Source organism: Entelurus aequoreus, linkage group LG03, assembly GCF_033978785.1.
Source record: "Entelurus aequoreus isolate RoL-2023_Sb linkage group LG03, RoL_Eaeq_v1.1, whole genome shotgun sequence".
NCBI lineage: Eukaryota > Metazoa > Chordata > Actinopteri > Syngnathiformes > Syngnathidae > Entelurus > Entelurus aequoreus.
Genome location: NC_084733.1, coordinates 5,443,086 through 5,462,395, shown reverse-complemented (window position 1 = coordinate 5,462,395; position 19,310 = coordinate 5,443,086). Strand labels below are relative to the sequence as shown.

Sequence of the window (19,310 nt, the reverse complement as noted above, 5' to 3'; positions counted from 1 at the left end):
TCCATCTTTTGACACTTCTTCCACTCCCGTCCTTGCACGCTACACCGCTACAACAAAGATGACGGGGAGAAGACGCTGTCAAAAGGTGAGCAACGTAAATAAAAACGAACAGAAAGTGACTTGAAGATGGTCTGTAAAACATTATCTATGCAACATTAGACTAAAGAACCACCATTACATGTTATGTAGAACACAAGGAAGTCTTTTTAATCTAGAAAAAAATATATGACTCCTTTAATGCACCCTATAATCCGGTGCGCCTTTTGTATGAAAAAAAACCTGACTAGACCCGCTCATCGGCAGTGCACCTTATAATCCGGCGTGCCCTACGGTCCAGAAAATATGGTGAGGATTTTCTCACCTCCAGGCCACCTCCTAAGCAGGATCCATTAATGGCAGCCACGATGGGCTTTGGGGACTTTTCGATCCTCTCGAACATCTTCTGGCCTTCTTGGGAGAGTGCGGTGACCTCCTCTGCGCTGTTGCAGGCCTGGATCATGCTGCAACCACATGCATCTTTAATGGCAGGATTAGAAATATTTCACTTCAGCGTATTTCGGCAAAGGTTTAATGCTGCCGATTCCCATCATCCATGCGTGACATCAATCGATAGGGTCGGGCGACAAAACGATATCAATATATTGCTCAAAAGGGTTCATTATGTCTTATTATTTATTATTTATAAGCATTTAAGTCCCATCTTAAAACTAATTTGTATACTCTAGCCCAGGGGTCACCAACCTTTTTGAAAGCAAGAGCTACTTCTTGGGTACTGATTAATGCGAAGGGCTACCAGTTTGATACACACTTAAATAAATTGCCAGAAATAGCCAATTTGCTCAATTTACCTTTAACTCTGTTATTATTAATAATTAATGATATTTACACTTAATTGAACGGTTTAAAAGAGGAGAAAACACAAAAAAAATGACAATTAAATTTTGAAACATAGTTTATCTTCAATTTCGACTCTTTAAAATTCAAAATTCAACCGAAAAAAAGAAGAGAAAAACTAGCTAATTCGAATCTTTTTGAAAAAATAAAATAAAAAATTTATGGAACATCATTAGTCATTTTTCCTGATTAAGATTAATTTTAGAATTTTGATGACATGTTTTAAATAGGTTAAAATCCAATCTGCACTTTGTTAGAATATATAACAAATTGGACCAAGCTATATTTCTAACAAAGACAAATCATTATTTCTTCTAGATTTTCCAGAACAAAAATTTTAAAAGAAATTCAAAAGACTTTAAAATAAGATTACAATTTGATTCTACAGATTTTCTAGATTTGCCAGAATAATTTTTTTGAATTTTAATCATAATAAGTTTGAAGAAATATTTCACAAATATTCTTCGTCGAAAAAACAGAAGCTAAAATGCAGAATTAAATTAAAATTTATTTATTATTCTTTACAATAAAAAAATAAATTTACTTGAACATTGATTTAAATTGTCAGGAAAAAAGAGGAAGGAATTTAAAAGGTAAAAAGGTATATGTGTTTAAAAATCCTAAGGTTGTATTTTTTCTCTAAAATTGTCTTTCTGAAAGTTATAAGAAGCAAAGTAAAACAATTAATGAATTTATTTAAACAAGTGAAGACCAAGTCTTTAAAATATTTTCTTGGATTTTCAAATTCTATTTGAGTTTTGTCTCTCTTAGAATTAAAAATGTCAGGCAAAGCGAGACCAGCTTGCTAGTAAATAAATAACATTTAAAAAAATAGAGGCAGCTCACTGGTAAGTGCTGCTATTTGAGCTATTTTTAGAACAGGCCAGCGGGCTACTCATCTGGTCCTTACGGGCTACCTGGTGCCCGCGGGCACCGCGTTGGTGACCCCTGTTCTAGCCCATGGGGGTGTATTTTGCTCAAAGCAGTTTAAAGTCCTGAATGGTTGGTTTATTCATTGTTATTTTATTTTCAAATGTATTAGCCTGTGGAAAAAGTTAATGTTGATATTTACCTCAGAAGGCTGCAAATAGAAAAGAGGCATTCAATTTTTATTTAAATTGTATTTGATATGCCATTGATATTTTTTAATTATTATTATTATTTGAAACTCGATTTTGCATGTCACTATACAGTTATATAAGCCTTGCTTGTTCAATATTCAATGCAAAACTTGTTTGGGTCCCTATTAAAAGGTTAATTTGTTCAACCTTGGCCCACGGCTTTGTTCAGTTCTAAATTTTGGCCCACTCTGTATTTGAGTTTGACACCCCTGCTCTAGCCTTTAAATAGACCCCCTTTTTAGACCAGTTGATCTGCAGTTTCTTTTCTTTTCTCCTATGCCCCCCTCTCGCTTGTGGAGGGGGGGGACACAGGTCCGGTGGCCATGGATGAAGTGCTGGCTGGTCCAGAGTCGGGACCCGGGGTGGACCGCTCGCCTGTGCATCGGTTGGGGACATCTCTGCGCTGCTGACCCGTCTCCGCTCGGGATGGTCTACTGCTGGCCCCATTATGGACTGGACTCTCACTATTATGTTAGATCCACTATGGACTGGACTCTCACACTATTATGTTAGATCCACTATGGACTGGACTCTCACACTATTATGTTAGATCCACTATGGACTGGACTCTCACTATTATGTTAGATCCACTATGGACTGGACTCTCACTATTATGTTAGATCCACTATGGACTGGACTCTCACACTATTATGTTAGATCCACTATGGACTGGACTCTCACTATTATGTTAGATCCACTATGGACTGGACTCTCACACTATTATGTTAGATCCACTATGGACTGGACTCTCACTATTATGTTAGATCCACTATGGACTGGACTCTCACTATTATGTTAGATCCACTATGGACTGGACTCTCACACTATTATGTTAGATCCACTATGGGCTGGACTCTCACTATTATGTTAGATCCACTATGGACTGGACTCTCAGTATTATGTTAGATCCACTATGGACTGGACTCTCACTATTATGTTAGATCCACTATGGACTGGACTCTCACACTATTATGTTAGATCCACTATGGGCTGGACTCTCACTATTATGTTAGATCCACTATGGACTGGACTCACTATTATGTTAGATCCACTATGGACTGGACTCTCAGTATTATGTTAGATCCACTATGGACTGGACTCTCACACTATTATGTTAGATCCACTATGGACTGGACTCACTATTATGTTAGATCCACTATGGACTGGACTCTCACTATTATGTTAGATCCACTATGGACTGGACTCACTATTATGTTAGATCCACTATGGACTGGACTCTCACTATTATGTTAGATCCACTATGGACTGGACTCTCACTATTATGTTAGATCCACTATGGACTGGACTCTCACTATTATGTTAGATCCACTATGGACTGGACTCTCACACTATTATGTTAGATCCACTATGGACTGGACTCTCACACTATTATGTTAGATCCACTATGGACTGGACTCACTATTATGTTAGATCCACTATGGACTGGACTCACTATTATGTTAGATCCACTATGGACTGGACTCTCACTATTATGTTAGATCCACTATGGACTGGACTCTCACACTATTATGTTAGATCCACTATGGACTGGACTCTCACACTATTATGTTAGATCCACTATGGACTGGACTCACTATTATGTTAGATCCACTATGGACTGGACTCACTATTATGTTAGATCCACTATGGACTGGACTCTCACTATTATGTTAGATCCACTATGGACTGGACTCTCACACTATTATGTTAGATCCACTATGGACTGGACTCACTATTATGTTAGATCCACTATGGACTGGACTCTCACACTATTATGTTAGATCCACTATGGACTGGACTCTCACACTATTATGTTAGATCCACTATGGACTGGACTCTCACACTATTATGTTAGATCCACTATGGACTGGACTCACTATTATGTTAGATCCACTATGGACTGGACTCACTATTATGTTAGATCCACTATGGACTGGACTCTCACTATTATGTTAGATCCACTATGGACTGGACTCTCACACTATTATGTTAGATCCACTATGGACTGGACTCACTATTATGTTAGATCCACTATGGACTGGACTCACTATTATGTTAGATCCACTATGGACTGGACTCTCACTATTATGTTAGATCCACTATGGACTGGACTCTCACTATTATGTTAGATCCACTATGGACTGGACTCTCACTATTATGTTAGATCCACTATGGACTGGACTCTCACTATTATGTTAGATCCACTAAGAATGTGAGATAACAGGACAATGCATACATGTATAATTTGTTTTCAAAACGATTACAAAAAAGTGGGATCCCAAAAATTGACTGTGGTACCTCATATTTATGACTTGATGGGGTCCCTGGGACCCCATTTTGAAAACTCCTAGCACCAACACTGCTTGATATATTGATATCCTGTTATCGCCCAGCCCTATTCGAGGTTCAATTGTTCCTGGAAAGAGCAGGACTTTGACTGTAAATGCAGTCGCTTGCTTACTTGATATCGGCTCCGGCGATGAAGCATCCCGGCTTGGACGAGATGAGGACGGCACTCTGGACGGCGTTATTGGCCCACACTTCGTCCATCACCTCTGTCAGCTCTTTCTGCATTTGGACCGACAGCGTGTTGACCTGCGTGGAGAATTACCAAATTAATAAACCGCAGTTGAAGGGAACCTGAAATTCACACATCGACTAACTCTGTGTTTTTCAACCTTTTTTGAGCCAAGGCATATTTTTAAAATAAAAAAAAATACGGAGTCACACCACCAGCAGACAAGGTTAAAAAATGAAACTCCACCGGGTTGTCGTGCCTTATTTTGAGTTTGTTGTTGTTTTCCAGTGTGTAGTGCTTAAGTTCCTGTCTTGCGCTGTTATTTTGGTGGCCCTTCCTGTTTTGTTGGTGTTTCCCTGTAGCAGCTTCATGCTTTCCTTTGAGTGCTATTCCCCGCACCTGCTTTGTTTTCGCAATTTAGACCGTTTTAGTTGTGCGGACATTGTTGATTGTCACGTCATGTACGTCTCTGCTCCACACGCTGTAAGTCTTTGCTGTTGTCCAGCATTCTGTCTTTGTTTACTTTGTAGCCAGTCTGTAAGTCTTTGCTGTCGTCCAGCATTCTGTCTTTGTTTACTTTGTAGCCAGTTCAGTTTTAGGCCACTCGGCCTTCCCTAACCTCCAATGCCTTTTCTTAGGGGCATTCACCTTTTGTTCATTTTTGGTTTCAAAATTAGACACCTTTTCACCTGCACACTGCCTCCCGCTGTCGGTTGCATATTGTGATCACGACAAACTACGTTCCCGACATCTACAGAGCAATTAGCTACCTGCTGCCACCTACTGATATGGAAGAGTATAACACGGTTAGTCTGCCGAGCTCTGGACAGCACAGACACTCAACAACAGCACATTATTTGCGGATTATAATTACTGGTTTGCAAAAAATATTTTTTAGACTTAGACAAACTTTAATGATTCACAAGGGAAATTTTTCCACACAGTAGCTCAGTTACAAAGGATGGAAAGGATAAGGATGGAAAGGATCCAAGGGCACAAAAAGAAGTATAAAGTAGACTTAAAATGTACCAATTTTTAACCCAATTAGGTAAAATTACATAATCTCCCACGGCACACCAGACTGTATCTCACGGCACACCTGTGTGCCGCGGCACAGTGGTTGAAAAACACTGGACTAACTAACCAAAACTACCGTAATTTCCAGACTATAAGCCGCACCTGACTATAAGTCGCACCAGCTAAATTTAGGGGAAAATACAGATTGCTCCATATATAAGCCGCACCCGACTATAAGCCGCAGGGTTTTGATGTGTAATTACCGTAGTACAGGGGTCACCAACGCGGTGCCCGCGGGCACCAGGTAGCCCGTAAGGACCAGATGAGTCGCCCGCTGGCCTGTTCTAAAAATAGCTCAAATAGCAGCACTTACCAGTGAGCTGCCTCTATTTTTTAAATGTTATTTATTTACTAGCAAGCTGGTCTCGCTTTGCCCGACATTTTTAATTCTAAGAGAGACAAAACTCAAATAGAATTTGAAAATCCAAGAAAACATTTTAAAGACTTCTTCACTTGTTTAAATAAATTCATAAATTTTTTTACTTTGCTTCTTATAACTTTCAGAAAGACAATTTTAGAGAAAAAATACAACCTTAAAAATGATTTTAGGATTTTTAAACACATATACCTTTTTACCTTTTAAATTCCTTCCTCTTCTTTCCTGACAATTTAAATCAATGTTCAAGTACATTTTTTTTATTTATTGTAAAGAATAATAAATACATTTTAATTTAATTCTTCATTTTAGCTTCTGTTTTTTCGACGAAGAATATTTGTGAAATATTTCTTCAAACTTGTTATGATTAAAATTCAAAAAAATTATTCTGAAATAAATCTTATTTCAAAGTCTTTAGAATTTCTTTTAAAATTTTTGTTCTGGAAAATCTAGAAGAAATAATGATTTGTCTTTGTTAGAAATATAGCTTGGTCCAATTTGTTATATATTCTAACAAAGTGTAGATTGGATTTTAACCTATTTAAAACATGTCATCAAAATTCTAAAATTAATATTAATCAGGAAAATTACTAATGATGTTCCATAAATAATTTTTTTAATTTTTTCAAAAAGATTCGAATTAGCTAGTTTTTCTCTTCTTTTTTTCGGTTGAATTTTGAATTTTAAAGAGTCGAAATTTAAGATAAACTATGTTTAAAAATTAAATTGTCATTTTTTTCGTGTTTTCTCCTCTTTTAAACCGTTCAATTAAGTGTAAATATCATTAATTATTAATAGTCAGATAGAGTTAAAGGTAAATTGAGCAAATTGGCTATTTCTGGCAATTTATTTAAGTGTGTATCAAACTGGTAGCCCTTTGCATTAATCAGTACCCAAGAAGTAGCTCTTGGTTTCAAAAAGGTTGGTGACCCCTGCCGTAGTATATAGGGGTTCCTGCTACCACGGAGGGGATTGTCGGGACAGAGATGCAAAGCGTCCCTTTTATTAACAATAAATCTTTCAATCATTCAATCAAACTTTCACATCTTTGACATGGCGAACAGCATTCGTGCAGAGTACAAATAATACAACGGTGCAAAGTAATACAAAGTGCTCGCCTGTACGTTATCAAAATAACCAGCCTACCGGTATATGAAAAGTCAGTCTTTAATCATTGTGTCATCGTCTTCCTCCTGCGTACTAAAACCACCGAAATCCTCTTCGTCGGTGTCGGAGAAGAACAGGCCGTAAATAAGCCGCACCCTTGTATAAGCCGCAGGGACCAGAACGAGGGGAAAAAGAAGCGGCTTATCGTCCGGAAATGACGGTACTTACCTTCGAATTGGGGTCGTTGATTCGAACCACGGCGACGTCGCCCTTGACCTCATAGTTGACGTGGGTTCGGGCTAAAGGAAGATAATGAATTAATACGGACATTGGCCTACTTTTGTTTAACCGCTAGTAAGTCCTACCTAGCATTGGAGAAGCCACTGAGAAGGTGCGGAAGGTACTTCCTGAAAAGAAAAAAAAACCAATGAGACGGAAGGCACAATGGAAGATTCTATATGGCCCGCAAACACCTGGAAATAATATGTGTCAATAAAGTACTTTATATATTCTCACTAAATGTAATTTTTTTTTTTCATTTTGACAGAAAAAAATATATGTACTGCTTGAAATTGCATACGTTTTAACTTTTAATTGCATATTTGCCCGCGTCCAGCTCATGTTTGATGTGGTCGGTGAGATAGAGAAGGCATGTGTCAGAGGAGTAGGGATGATACTCGAAACCCGTTTTCCCGGTTGTTTGATAAGAAAAGAACCGAGTCCTCGGACTCGAATCCCGTTTTGAGAACCGGTACCCGTTATCGAGACCACTATAGTAAAGGAAAAGAGTTGATTCTTTATTCGAATCCCGTCCCGACCAGAAATGCTCCGTGGGACATCACAAGAAATGGCGTCACGTAGCTCAGTCATTAGGCGCAGATAGCGAAAGCAGGAAAACAATGGACGGGAAAAAGCGCTCCAAGGTGTAATAAAGTTCAAAACAAAAGCTATAATCCATCGAATAACTTTACTGAGAGATTTTAGCAGGGTAAAACACATGACCAACACTTTTACGACCAACCAGGCTAGCAACGCACCTCCTTTACGGCAGCTGTCGCAACGTTCTTAACACAACCGCAGCACATACATATATATACAACATATCTCCCTTTTTTAACTTTTGTTTTTCTTTCCTTGTGAACAAAACAAAATCACACTGTATATGTGTTGTTTGTCTAATTATAAATAATGCAGACGAGGCGTGTTGGCTGAGTTCTTGACGTTTACTTTCACAGCGTGGCAACATGCAACACTTTTCGGGGCTACCGCGCATGCTCGTAACTCCCGTTGCATGCTGGGTAGTGTAGTTGTTATATTCTCTAGCTCAGGGGTCACCAACGAGGTGCCCGCGGGCACCAGGTAGCCCGTAAGGACCAGATGAGTAGCCCGCTGGCCTGTTCTAAAAATAGCTCAAATAGCAGCACTTACCAGTGAGCTGCCTCTATTTTTTAAATTGTATTTATTTACTAGCAAGCTGGTCTCGCTTTGCCCGACATTTTTGATTCTAAGAGAGACAAAACTCAAATAGAATTTGAAAATCCAAGAAAATATTTTAAAGACTTGGTCTTCACTTGTTTAAATAAGTTCATTAATTTTTTTACTTTGCTTCTTATAACTTTCAGAAAGACAATTTTAGAGAAAAAATACAACCTTAAAAATGATTTTAGGATTTTTAAACACATATACCTTTTTACCTTTTAAATTCCTTCCCCTTCTTTCCTGACAATTTAAATCAATGTTCAAGTAAAAAAAAAAGTTTTATTGTAAAGAATAATAAATACATTTTAAATTAATTCTTCATTTTAGCTTCTGTTTTTTCGACGAAGAATATTTGTGAAATATTTCTTCAAACTTATTATGATTAAAATTCAAAAAAATTATTCTGGCAAATCTAGAAGAAATAATGATTTGTCTTTGTTAGAAATATAGCTTGGTCCAATTTGTTATATATATTTTAACAAAGTGCAGATCGGATTTTAACCTATTTAAAACATGTCATCAAAACTCTAAAATTAATCTTAATCAGGAAAAATTACTAATGATGTTCCATAAATTCTTTTTTTTATTTTTTCAAAAAGATTCGAATAAGCTAGTTTTTCTCTTCTTTTTTTCGGTAGAATTTTGAATTTTAAAGAGTCGAAGTTGAAGATAAACTATGTTTCAAAATTTAATTGTCATTTTTTTTGGTGTTTTCTCCTCTTTTAAACCGTTCAATTAAGTGTAAATATCATTAATTATTAATAATAACAGAGTTAAAGGTAAATTGAGCAAATTGGCTATTTCTGGCAATTTATGTAAGTGTGTATCAAACTGGTAGCCCTTCGCATTAATCTGTACCCAAGAAGTAGCTCTTGGTTTCAAAAAGGTTGGTGACCCCTGCTCTAGCTCATAACATTTTTCCCCCTATAAAGAAATAATGTTAACTCAATAAAGTGTATTTCTTTTTTTAGCTTTAACTTTTCATTTTTTTAGCATTGTATCCACATTTGCAAAGAACTTTTCTCTTCATAGAATTTTCTTTCAATAAAGAAATGAAGTGCAAAAATGTCAAAGCATCATAACAAACAGTTATGTCAAACAGCAGCAGAAGTGCACTTTTTGGAGAACTGTATTATTTCCAGTTTTGTGCCCAAGGGACTGATTTTAATTAACACTATATTATTATTTATACACTTATAGTGATCACAGAGACAGGTTGTTTTTGTGTTACTGTATATATTTGTTTCTCTGAAAAATCCCACTTAATATACTTTGGGTAACAAAAGTCAATATTTATTTATTTTATTTTTTTAGGTGGGTAACAGTCAATATTTATTTATTTATTAGATTTTATTTTTTTATTATATAATAAAAGTGAGCTTTTGTTAAACCAAATATTGTGTGTTTTTTTTCCATATACAACAACCTATCTGGACTGGATAAGAGAATCGATAAGGAATCGGTTCGATAAGAGGATTCGATAATGGGTGAGGGCCGACATCCGGGCAACTGAGCTACATACGGGTTCTTCGAGCCATAGCAACCAGACTGGCGTTGAAAACAAACCGTTGCCATTACTCTTTAACCTGTCGACCTACGCTGGTTAAACCAGTCATTCTGCCTCCAAAATGCCGAAAAACGGTGTTGTTTTTGGTTTTGGTTCCCCTGTTTCCACAACCGGAAACAGGGAAAACAAAGGTTGTATTTTGTTCTGCCAAAGCGTGATAAAAGCCCACAGAGACGAGACAAATGGCTCGCAGCTTTACACTGGGAAAACGAGGACGGTTCTCACTGGAGTCCCCCAAAGTCCGGGTCGTGTGTTCGGATCACTTAGTTTCTGGTAAATATAAGGAACAAAAATCCACCTTCTTAACCACAACTTGGCTATACGTCCGTGCTAATGTTGTACTTGTTGAATTTGTACCTTATAACGTTCGACAGCTGAAGTTGTTGTTGTACAAAAATAACATGCGGTATATACTATATAGTCTATAGCCTAGCTAGCTATTTTCGAAAACCGGACAACGAGAGGATACCAAAGGCAGCGTTAAGATGGACACCACCGGGAAAACGTAAGCCAGGGCGGCCAAAGAACACCTGGCGAAGAACAGTTGAAGGGGAGCTGAAAGAGATGAAGCTTACATGGGGCGAGGCACAGAGACGAGCACAGCAGCGAGATGAATGGCGTCGAGTCGTCGAAGCCTTATTTCCCATCCGGGAAGAAGAGGATTAAGTTAAGTAAGTAATATACTATATAGTCTATAGCCTAGCCAGCTATTTTCGAAAACCGGTTTCGTTTAAATTTGCACTTAACAGTTGGGTTTTTAAAAAGCAATAAACCCTATAATTTTCATGTTGCCATTCAATACATGTAGCCCTCAAATCTCTCAATATTTTATACACTAACACTTGATCTTGTTGTAGATAACTTCCGCGTCTCTTTCTTAGTAGCGCGCAGGCTAAGCTAACTAGCAAGCTAAGCTAAGCCTGAGAAGCTTTAAAGTTCACTGAGACGAGTCTGACGCAAATAATACATTTTTGTTTTTTCACATGATATGCGAATAAGTAAAAATGCGTAAATGAAGGATTTAACGCCGACTTCCAAGCCACAACGCTCGTTAAATGCTTTTTCTGTCAATGCTGTGTTCGCTGTGAGCTGGTTTGTTTTCAACGAATTCCCGGTTGCTAGGGGATTGGTAGGCGGAAGTGACGTAGGTCCGCCCTCACCCATAGGCTCGAACTCGATCATTCCTTATCAAACATCATCCCTACAGAGGAGTGGTTAGTCCTGAATAAGCAGTGACCTTTCACCCACATGTAGCAGACACTCACTGCGATGGCGCACTTTTATCCAAAGTCTTACCAAATATTAATATTAATTATTTTTTCTCAAAGAGAGAGCAACTGTGCGTCATCTACGACAGCGTCGTTTATTTTACTTATATTTAAATATTCTATGATACAGCATTCGGCTCACGCCCAAGTCGCATGACAACATTTCGGACGGAAGGAAATGATTGCCAATGTCCACATTAAAGGTGCGTAAAATAACTAAAATATCTACTTTGTTCATTCATTAGCTAGCGAACACGTTTCTTACAATGTTTGGCGCTAGAAGTAAGCCACACAATTACGGTCACACATCACCACTGTTAGTCTTCCTTTAAATAATACATAATAAATAATGTCACTAGTTATAATTAGTTGTTTACCTGGTGCCGCGGCGTACCTCCTGGATGTCAGTTTGGAGAGGAGACCAAGGGCTCGAACAGCGGCCATGTTTGCAGGAGCAGCGGAGGTCAGCACGGAGCTTCCGGTGAGCTAACACTAGTTAGCGCCGCTCTTCCTCGTCTGCTTTTGGCAACGCAAGCTGCCAACTGGCGTTGCTGCGCATTACTGCCACCCTCTGCTCGTAAGGGAGTACTACACCCTCTAACATATGGAGCCGAACACCGCCAGTAAGATTTATGGTATCGAAAACATAGTTGTATCAACACCGCAACAAGTTTTGGCAACAAATAATAATAATAATAATAATAGATTTTATTTGTAAAAAAGCACTTTACATTGGGCAAACAACCTCTAAGTGCTACAGTGTATTAAAAATAAAAATAAAAAGATAATTAAAAAAATAAAAACTAGAACTAGCACGTAGTTCCCCCATGTCCCCTAAAGCAGTGGTCCCCAACCTTTTTGTAGCTGCGGACCGGTCAACGCTTGAGAATTTGTCCACGGACCGGGGAGTGGTATTATTATTATTATTGATAACAATAAACAACCAAACCTACCCCCCGCCCCCCCTCTCCACACCCCGGATTGTAAATAATGTAAATAATTAAATGTGATTATCTTGTGTGATGACTGTATTATGATGGGGACGGCGTGGCGAAGTTGGTAGAGTGGCTGTACCAGCAATCGGACAGTTGCTGGTTACTGGGGTTCAATCCCCACCTTCTACCATCCTAGTCACGTCCGTTGTGTCCTTGGGCAAGACACTTCACCCTTGCTCCTGATGGCTGCTGGTTAGCGCCTTGCTTGGCAGCTCCCGCCATCAGTGTGTGAATGTGTGTGTGAATGTGGAAATACTGTCAAAGCGCTTTGAGTAACTTGAAGGTAGAAAAGCGCTATACAAGTATAACCCATTTATATTTATTTATCATTTAGAATATATAACAAATTGGACCAAGCTATATTTCTAACAAAGAAAAATAATTATTTCTTCTAGATTTTCCAGGACAAAATTTTTAAAAGAAATTCAAAAGACTTTGAAATAAGATTTAAATTTGATTCTACAGATTTTCTAGATTTGCCAGAATCATTTTTTTAAATTTTAATCATAATAAGTTTGAAGAAATATTTCACAAATAGTCTTCGTCGAAAAAACAGAAGCTAAAATGAAGAATTAAATTAAAATGTATTTATTATTCTTTACAATAATAAATAAATAAAAATACTTGAACATTGATTTAAATTGACAGGAAAGAAGAGGAAGGAATTTAGAAGGTAAAAAGGTATATGTGTTTAAAAATCCTAAAATCATTTTTAAGGTTGTATTTTTTCTCTAAAATTGTCTTTCTGAAAGTTATAAGAAGCAAAGTAAAAAAAATTAATGAATTTATTTAAACAAGTGAAGACCAAGTCTTTAAAATATTTTCTTGGATTTTCAAATTCTATTTGAGTTTTGTCTCTCTTAGAATTAAAAATGTCGAGCAAAGCGAGACCAGCTTGCTAGTAAATAAATGCAATTTAAAAAATAGAGACAGCTCACTGGTAAGTGCTGCTATTTGAGCTATTTTTAGAACAGGCCAGCGGGCGACTCATCTGGTCCTTACGGGCGACATGGTGCCCGCGGGCACCGCGTTGGTGACCCCTGGTGTAGTACTTTGCTTAATGCAGGTCTGGCAACATGTCAGCCATAAGACATCATTGGAATATTTAAGGAAATTATATATATTATAATTATAATATACAAATTATAATATATACTGGTATATATATATACAGGGCCGGCCCGTGGCATAGGCCGTATAGGCAAATGCTAAGGGCGCCGTCCATCAGGGGGCGCCACGCCAGTGCCACAAATGTTGGAGAAAAAAAAAAAAAAGTTGGTACTATTATTTCTAAATACAAAAAATAATCCCACGTTAATTAAAATGCAAAGTAAAGCCTATTTAATTGAAATATTATTTGTTACAACATTACGCCCCCTCCCCCCTTCTCCCCGCACGGTGCGCCCCTCCCTTCCCGTATCATGACTCTTTTTGGACGTCACCACATCAAAAAATCAACACACGATGTCAAAACGGCCAAAACTGTCAGGTGTCTAGGGAAGAAAAAAATAGAAAAGAAGAGGAGGAGAAACGAGAAAAAGACAGAGGTAGCAGGTAGGTAACGTTAGCCTATACATGAAATTATTTGTCTGTTACAGAATGTGATAGTAACCTGGCTTTTTAGCATTAAGCTAATGTTACATGATTCGGCAATTGCTAATCAATAAATAGCTAGTTCTGTTTTAACGTCGTGTTAATATTGTGGAGGGGGCTAAATTGTTATGGAAAATAATAATGTAACGTTAGGTAATTACAGTACTCCCACCTTACATTCCTCAGGGACATTTGTATTAGATCTTTTAAGCAGGTTTTTTTTTGTTTACATTGTTATTGCCTTCCGGTTAGCTAATGTTTGCCCTGCAGGTAATAGTCACTTTTCCACCCCTTTATATATTAGGTATAGTTGTAAGCCTAGTTGTTAAAGTGCACATCATTAATGTTAATTAAGCAATATCACATGAGAGGGAATGCTGTTTTTTTAATTTGAGCACTGCTGTGATTCGGTTAAAGATAATCATAACATAACATTGTCATATAATATGTTAATTTGCTTTCTTTAAGTAAAACAAAAGGTCAAAGGCAAAGCTATTCGGTTTCTTGTGAGTATATACACTTCACTGCCGATGTGTGGGTGGGGGGGGGGGGGGGCGCCACCTAGGGGCGCCAGATTGGTTAGGGCCAGGCCTGTATATATATATTATACTATTTAAATAAAAATATGTTTTGTTTAATTTAATTTTAATTTGTGTAATTGTTTTTAAAATTCCTTTTTTTTTTCTATTGACACTTCAAAAAAACTAAACATTTTTGTAATTTAAATGTGTTTAATTTCATTTCATTCTATTTAAATTGGGCACGCTGGGTACAGTAGAAGCCCTGGTGAGAGGCGGGTCTTGTGTGTCGTCATCATCCGACCAGCCAATCAACGCCTGGAATTTCCCATAGCAACGCCAATCAGCGACGAGGGGCCGCCTGGTCGCGAAGGTAGAGGCAAGTGTTTCCACTGACTGAAGCTGACAGCTCCGCGGCTCCAAGAGTGACATTCTACCCACATTGCCCGGGTCTAAGATGTCGGTGCCGCTCGCAACAATGTCTTTACCTTAGCTGAGTCTCGTCGGGGGAAATTTTTTTATTTTTTATTTTTTTGCCGAACTGCAGGACGCACGCAGTTTGTGACGATGCCATCCCCGATGGAGGGCTCGTCCAGGGGCGAGGGGGACCTCTTCACGGTGGTCAAACACGAGCTGACGAACGGTAAGAGAGAGGGACGTTCTTCCATCCTGGCTGCGGGGGAAATGTTCTCTGATCCTGGCTACTGAAAGCGGCTTGAAAGGACAACAGAAAAAAGGGGGCGGGGTTTAAGCGAAGGTTGACAGTAAGTTGCTGCAGCTGGCGCGCACTCACGTTACCTAACCTCTTTAACGACTAATGCCAGCTAATATCCAACTTAACTACAACATGAGCCTAAAACACCGTTTCCCGCATTCGACGAGGTTTTTTCTTTTTTTTAAAAAAGCGAGTTTATCTTCTTGTGCGCTCTCCGAGAAGTCGTGCTGGTTTCCCCTCGTAAAAACTATTAGCCAAGCTGCTAGCTGGAGCTAACGTTAGCATCTGCTCTTTTAACCATTTAAACCAGGGGTGGGCAGCCCAAAACGTTGAAAGAGCCTTATTGGACCAAAAATACAAAAAACAAATCTGTCTGGAGCCGCCAAAAATTAAAAGACAAGTCTTATAATGCTGTGTTTTTCAACCTTTTCAACCCTCCCCGGATTGCTAATAATCAAATGTAAACAATCAAATGCAGATTCTTTTTCTTATGCCTTCTGATCTCTCTCTCTCTCTCTCTCTCTCTCTCTCTCTCTCTCTCTCTCTATGTCCACTACTTGATGTCCATATCCCCCCACCCCACCCCCCCTCCACACTCCTGATTGTAAATAATGTAAATAATTCAATGTGATTATCTTGTGTGATGACTGTATTATGATGATAGTATATATGATAGTATATATCTGTATCATGAATCAATTTAAGTGGACCCCGACTTAAACAAGTTGAAAAACTTATTCGGGTGTTACCATTTAGTGGTCAATTGTACGGAATATGTACTTCACTGTGCAACCTACTAATAAAAGTCTCAATCAATCAATCAATTTTGAGCCAAGGCACATTTTTTTCATAAAAAAAAATACGGAGGCACACCACCAGCAGAAAAGGTTAAAAAATGAACCTCCGCCAGGTTGTCGTGCCTTATTTTGAGTTTGTGTCGTGCTTTAGTTCCTGTCTTGCGCTGTTATTTTGGTGACCCTTCCTGTTTTGTTGGCGTTCTCCTGTAGTAGCGTCACACCTTCCTTTGAGTGCCCGCATCCGGTTTGTTTTCGCAATCAAGCCTATATTGAAGTTGTGCGTACGCTATCCTTCTATGTGGGGGCATTATGTCGTGTATGGATGTGCTTTGTGGACGCTGTCTTTGCTCCACGCGCTGTAAGTTTTTGCTGTCGTCCAGCATTCTGTTTTTGTTTACTTTGTAGCCAGTTCAGTTTGACTTTTGTTTTACATAGCCGTCCCTATGTTTCAGTGCCTTTTCCTAGCGGGACTTGCCTTTTGTTCATTTTTGGTTTAAGCCATACTTGCCAACCCTCCCGTTTTTAGCGGGAGAATCCCGTTATTCAGCGCCTCTCCCGACAACCTCCCGGCAGAGATTTTCTCCCGACAAACTCCCGGTATCCACGCCCCCTCCAGCTCAATGCGGACCTGAGTGGGGACAGCCGTTCTCACGTCCGCTTTCCCAGCAGCTTGCCCGCCCAATGACATCATAACATCTACGGCTTTTAGAGAGTAGAGTGCACAACAAGGAGAAAGAGAGTTCTTGGTTTCGTATGTGGGTTTATTGTTAGGCAGTTTCATTAACGTCCTCCCAGCGCGGTAACAACACACAACAACAGCAGTCACGTTTAGTCTACCGTAAAGCAGTTCGTCTGCCGTAAACAGCAATGGTGTGACACTCTTAAGCAGGACAATGCTGCCACCTACTGGATAGCCTGCAGAACACTGAAATTCAAGTATGTCTTTTATTTATATGTATAATAAAATAAAATACAATTTAAAAAAAAAATATATAGCTAGAATTCACTGAAAGTCAAGTATTTCATACATATATATATATATATATATATATATATATATATATATATATATATATATATATATATATATATATATATATATATATATATATATATATATATATATATATATATATATTATATATATATGAAATACTTGATTTGGTGAATTCTAGCTGTAAATATACTCTCCTCTTAACCACGCCCTTAGCCACTCCCCAACCACGCCCTCCACCCCCACCTCCCGATATTGGAGGTCTCAAGGTTGGCAAGTATGGTTTAAGCGTTACATACCTTTTTTACCTGCACGCTGTCTCCCGCTGTGCTCTGCATATTGGGATCACGACAAACCATCCTTGACACGTTCCGACTAGGGCTGCAACAACTAATCGATTAAATCGATTAAAATCGATTATTAAAATAGTTGCCGATTAATTTAGTCATCGATTCGTTGCATCTATGCTATGCGCATGCGCAGAGGTTTTTTATTTTATTTTTTTTAATAATAATTTTTTTTTTTTTTTTTTACTAAACCTTTATTTATAAACGGCAACATTTACAAACAGCTGAGAAACAATAATCAAAATAAGTATGGTGCCAGTATGCTGTTTTTTTCCAATAAAATACTGGATAGGATAGAAATGTAGTTTGTCTCCTTTGTCCGATTATTAATCGAAGCAATAATCGACAGATTAATCGATTATCAAATTAATCGTTAGTTGCAGCCCTAGTTCCGACTTCTACAAAGCAATGAACTACCTGCTGCCACCTACTGATATGGAATAGGGAGTATTACAAGATTACCCTGCCAAGCTCTACACAGCACAGACACTAGACAACGGCACATTATTATGATTATTTATTTGCAAAAAAAAAAATATTGGGCCAATTAGGTGAAGTTGCATAATTTCCCACGGCACACCAGACAATATCTCACGGCACACTAGTGTGTCGCGGCACAGTGGTTGAAAATCACTGTTATAATGAGGGTAATACATGACGTAAGTGTCTATATAAGCTATAATAGCCTACTATCAAAATGACTATGTGTCGCAGTCTTAAGCAAATCGTTGTTGACAGAAGTGTTGCTAATGTTTGCTGTGGTCTGGAGCAACATGGCACACAAACAACTATGTGAAATGCAGCCGATATTACATAAAAATAACTAGAGATGCCCGATAATATCAGCCTGCCGATATTATCGGCCGATATATGCGTTAAAATGTAACATCGGAAATGATCGGTATCGTTTTTTTTATGATCGGTATCTGTTTTTTTTGTTTTTTTAAAAATTAAATCTACATAAAAAACACAAGATACACTTACAATTAGTGCACCAACCCAAAAAACCTCCCTCCCCCATTTACACTCATTCACACAAAAGGGTTGTTTCTTTCTGTTAGTAATATTCTGGTAGGTTCCTACATTATATATCAATATATATCAATACAGTCTGCAAGGGATACAGTCCGTAAGCACACATGATTGTGCGTGCTGCTGCTCCACTAATAGTACTAACCTTTAACAGTTAATTTTACTAAATTTCATTCATTACTAGTTTCTATGTAACTGTTTTTATATTGTTTTACTTTCTTTTTTATTCAAGAAAATGTTTTTAATTTATTTATCTTATTTTACTAATTTTTTTAAAAAGTACCTTATCTTCACCATACCTGGTTGTACAAATTAGGCATAATAATGTGTTAATTCCACGACTGCATATATCGGTTGATATCGGTATCGGTTGATATCGGTAATTAAAGAGTTGGACTATATCGGAATATCGGATATCGGCAAAAAGCCATTATCGGACATCCCTAAAAATAACGTGTCATGAGACATGCAAATATAAATTATATACAAAGAGGATACAAGTAAAGGATATTAAGTTAGCTCAAACATACCTACAAATGAGGGATAATGATGCAATATGTACATATAGCTAGCCTAAATAGCATGTTAGCATTGATTAGCTTGCATTCATGCACTGACCAAGTATGCCTGATTAGCACTCCAAGTCAATAAAATCAACAAAGCGCACCTTTGTGCATTCACGCACAGAATAAAACTTCTGGTGGACAAAATGAGAGTCCACACTATGGTGCGTTCGAGAACCGCTGAAATTGGTAGGACAAAACGATGTTGACCAAATAGTGTCATCAGTGAAGCGTACACACAAACATATTAAACAGTGGTAGTTGTAACAATTGGGAAGGTTTGTGTCATGTTCATCCTCAAACAAAAAACATTCTAAAACAAAAAAAAAGATTTTTTCCCCCATCTTTT

At 38.0% G+C, this 19,310-nt stretch overlaps 2 protein-coding genes across 3 annotated transcripts in view; one reads left to right on the top strand and one right to left on the bottom strand.

Annotated features, from left to right (window-relative positions):
* hadhab (hydroxyacyl-CoA dehydrogenase trifunctional multienzyme complex subunit alpha b) overlaps positions 1-11,926 on the bottom strand; it is a 36,378-nt gene extending 24,452 nt beyond the window's left edge. Inside the window, exons 1-5 of the mRNA XM_062040983.1 lie at positions 11,785-11,926; positions 7,459-7,500; positions 7,322-7,392; positions 4,477-4,610; positions 362-500 (exon numbers count right to left, since the gene is read on the bottom strand). Coding sequence (XP_061896967.1) covers positions 362-500; positions 4,477-4,610; positions 7,322-7,392; positions 7,459-7,500; positions 11,785-11,851 — 453 coding nt within the window. The 5' untranslated portion in view covers positions 11,852-11,926. The remainder of the gene's footprint in view (positions 1-361; positions 501-4,476; positions 4,611-7,321; positions 7,393-7,458; positions 7,501-11,784) is intronic.
* Positions 11,927-14,859: 2,933 nt separating this feature from the next.
* The window catches only part of rps6ka5 (ribosomal protein S6 kinase, polypeptide 5), a 63,876-nt gene continuing 59,425 nt past the window's right edge, over positions 14,860-19,310 (top strand). The window contains exons 1-2 of one of the 2 annotated variants that reach the window (XM_062040982.1): positions 14,918-14,972; positions 15,061-15,156. In XM_062040982.1, the coding sequence (XP_061896966.1) occupies positions 15,081-15,156 (76 nt within the window). In that variant the 5' untranslated portion in view covers positions 14,918-14,972; positions 15,061-15,080. Of the gene's footprint in view, positions 15,157-19,310 lie in introns of both variants that reach the window. The other variant, XM_062040981.1, reaches the window with a different exon arrangement.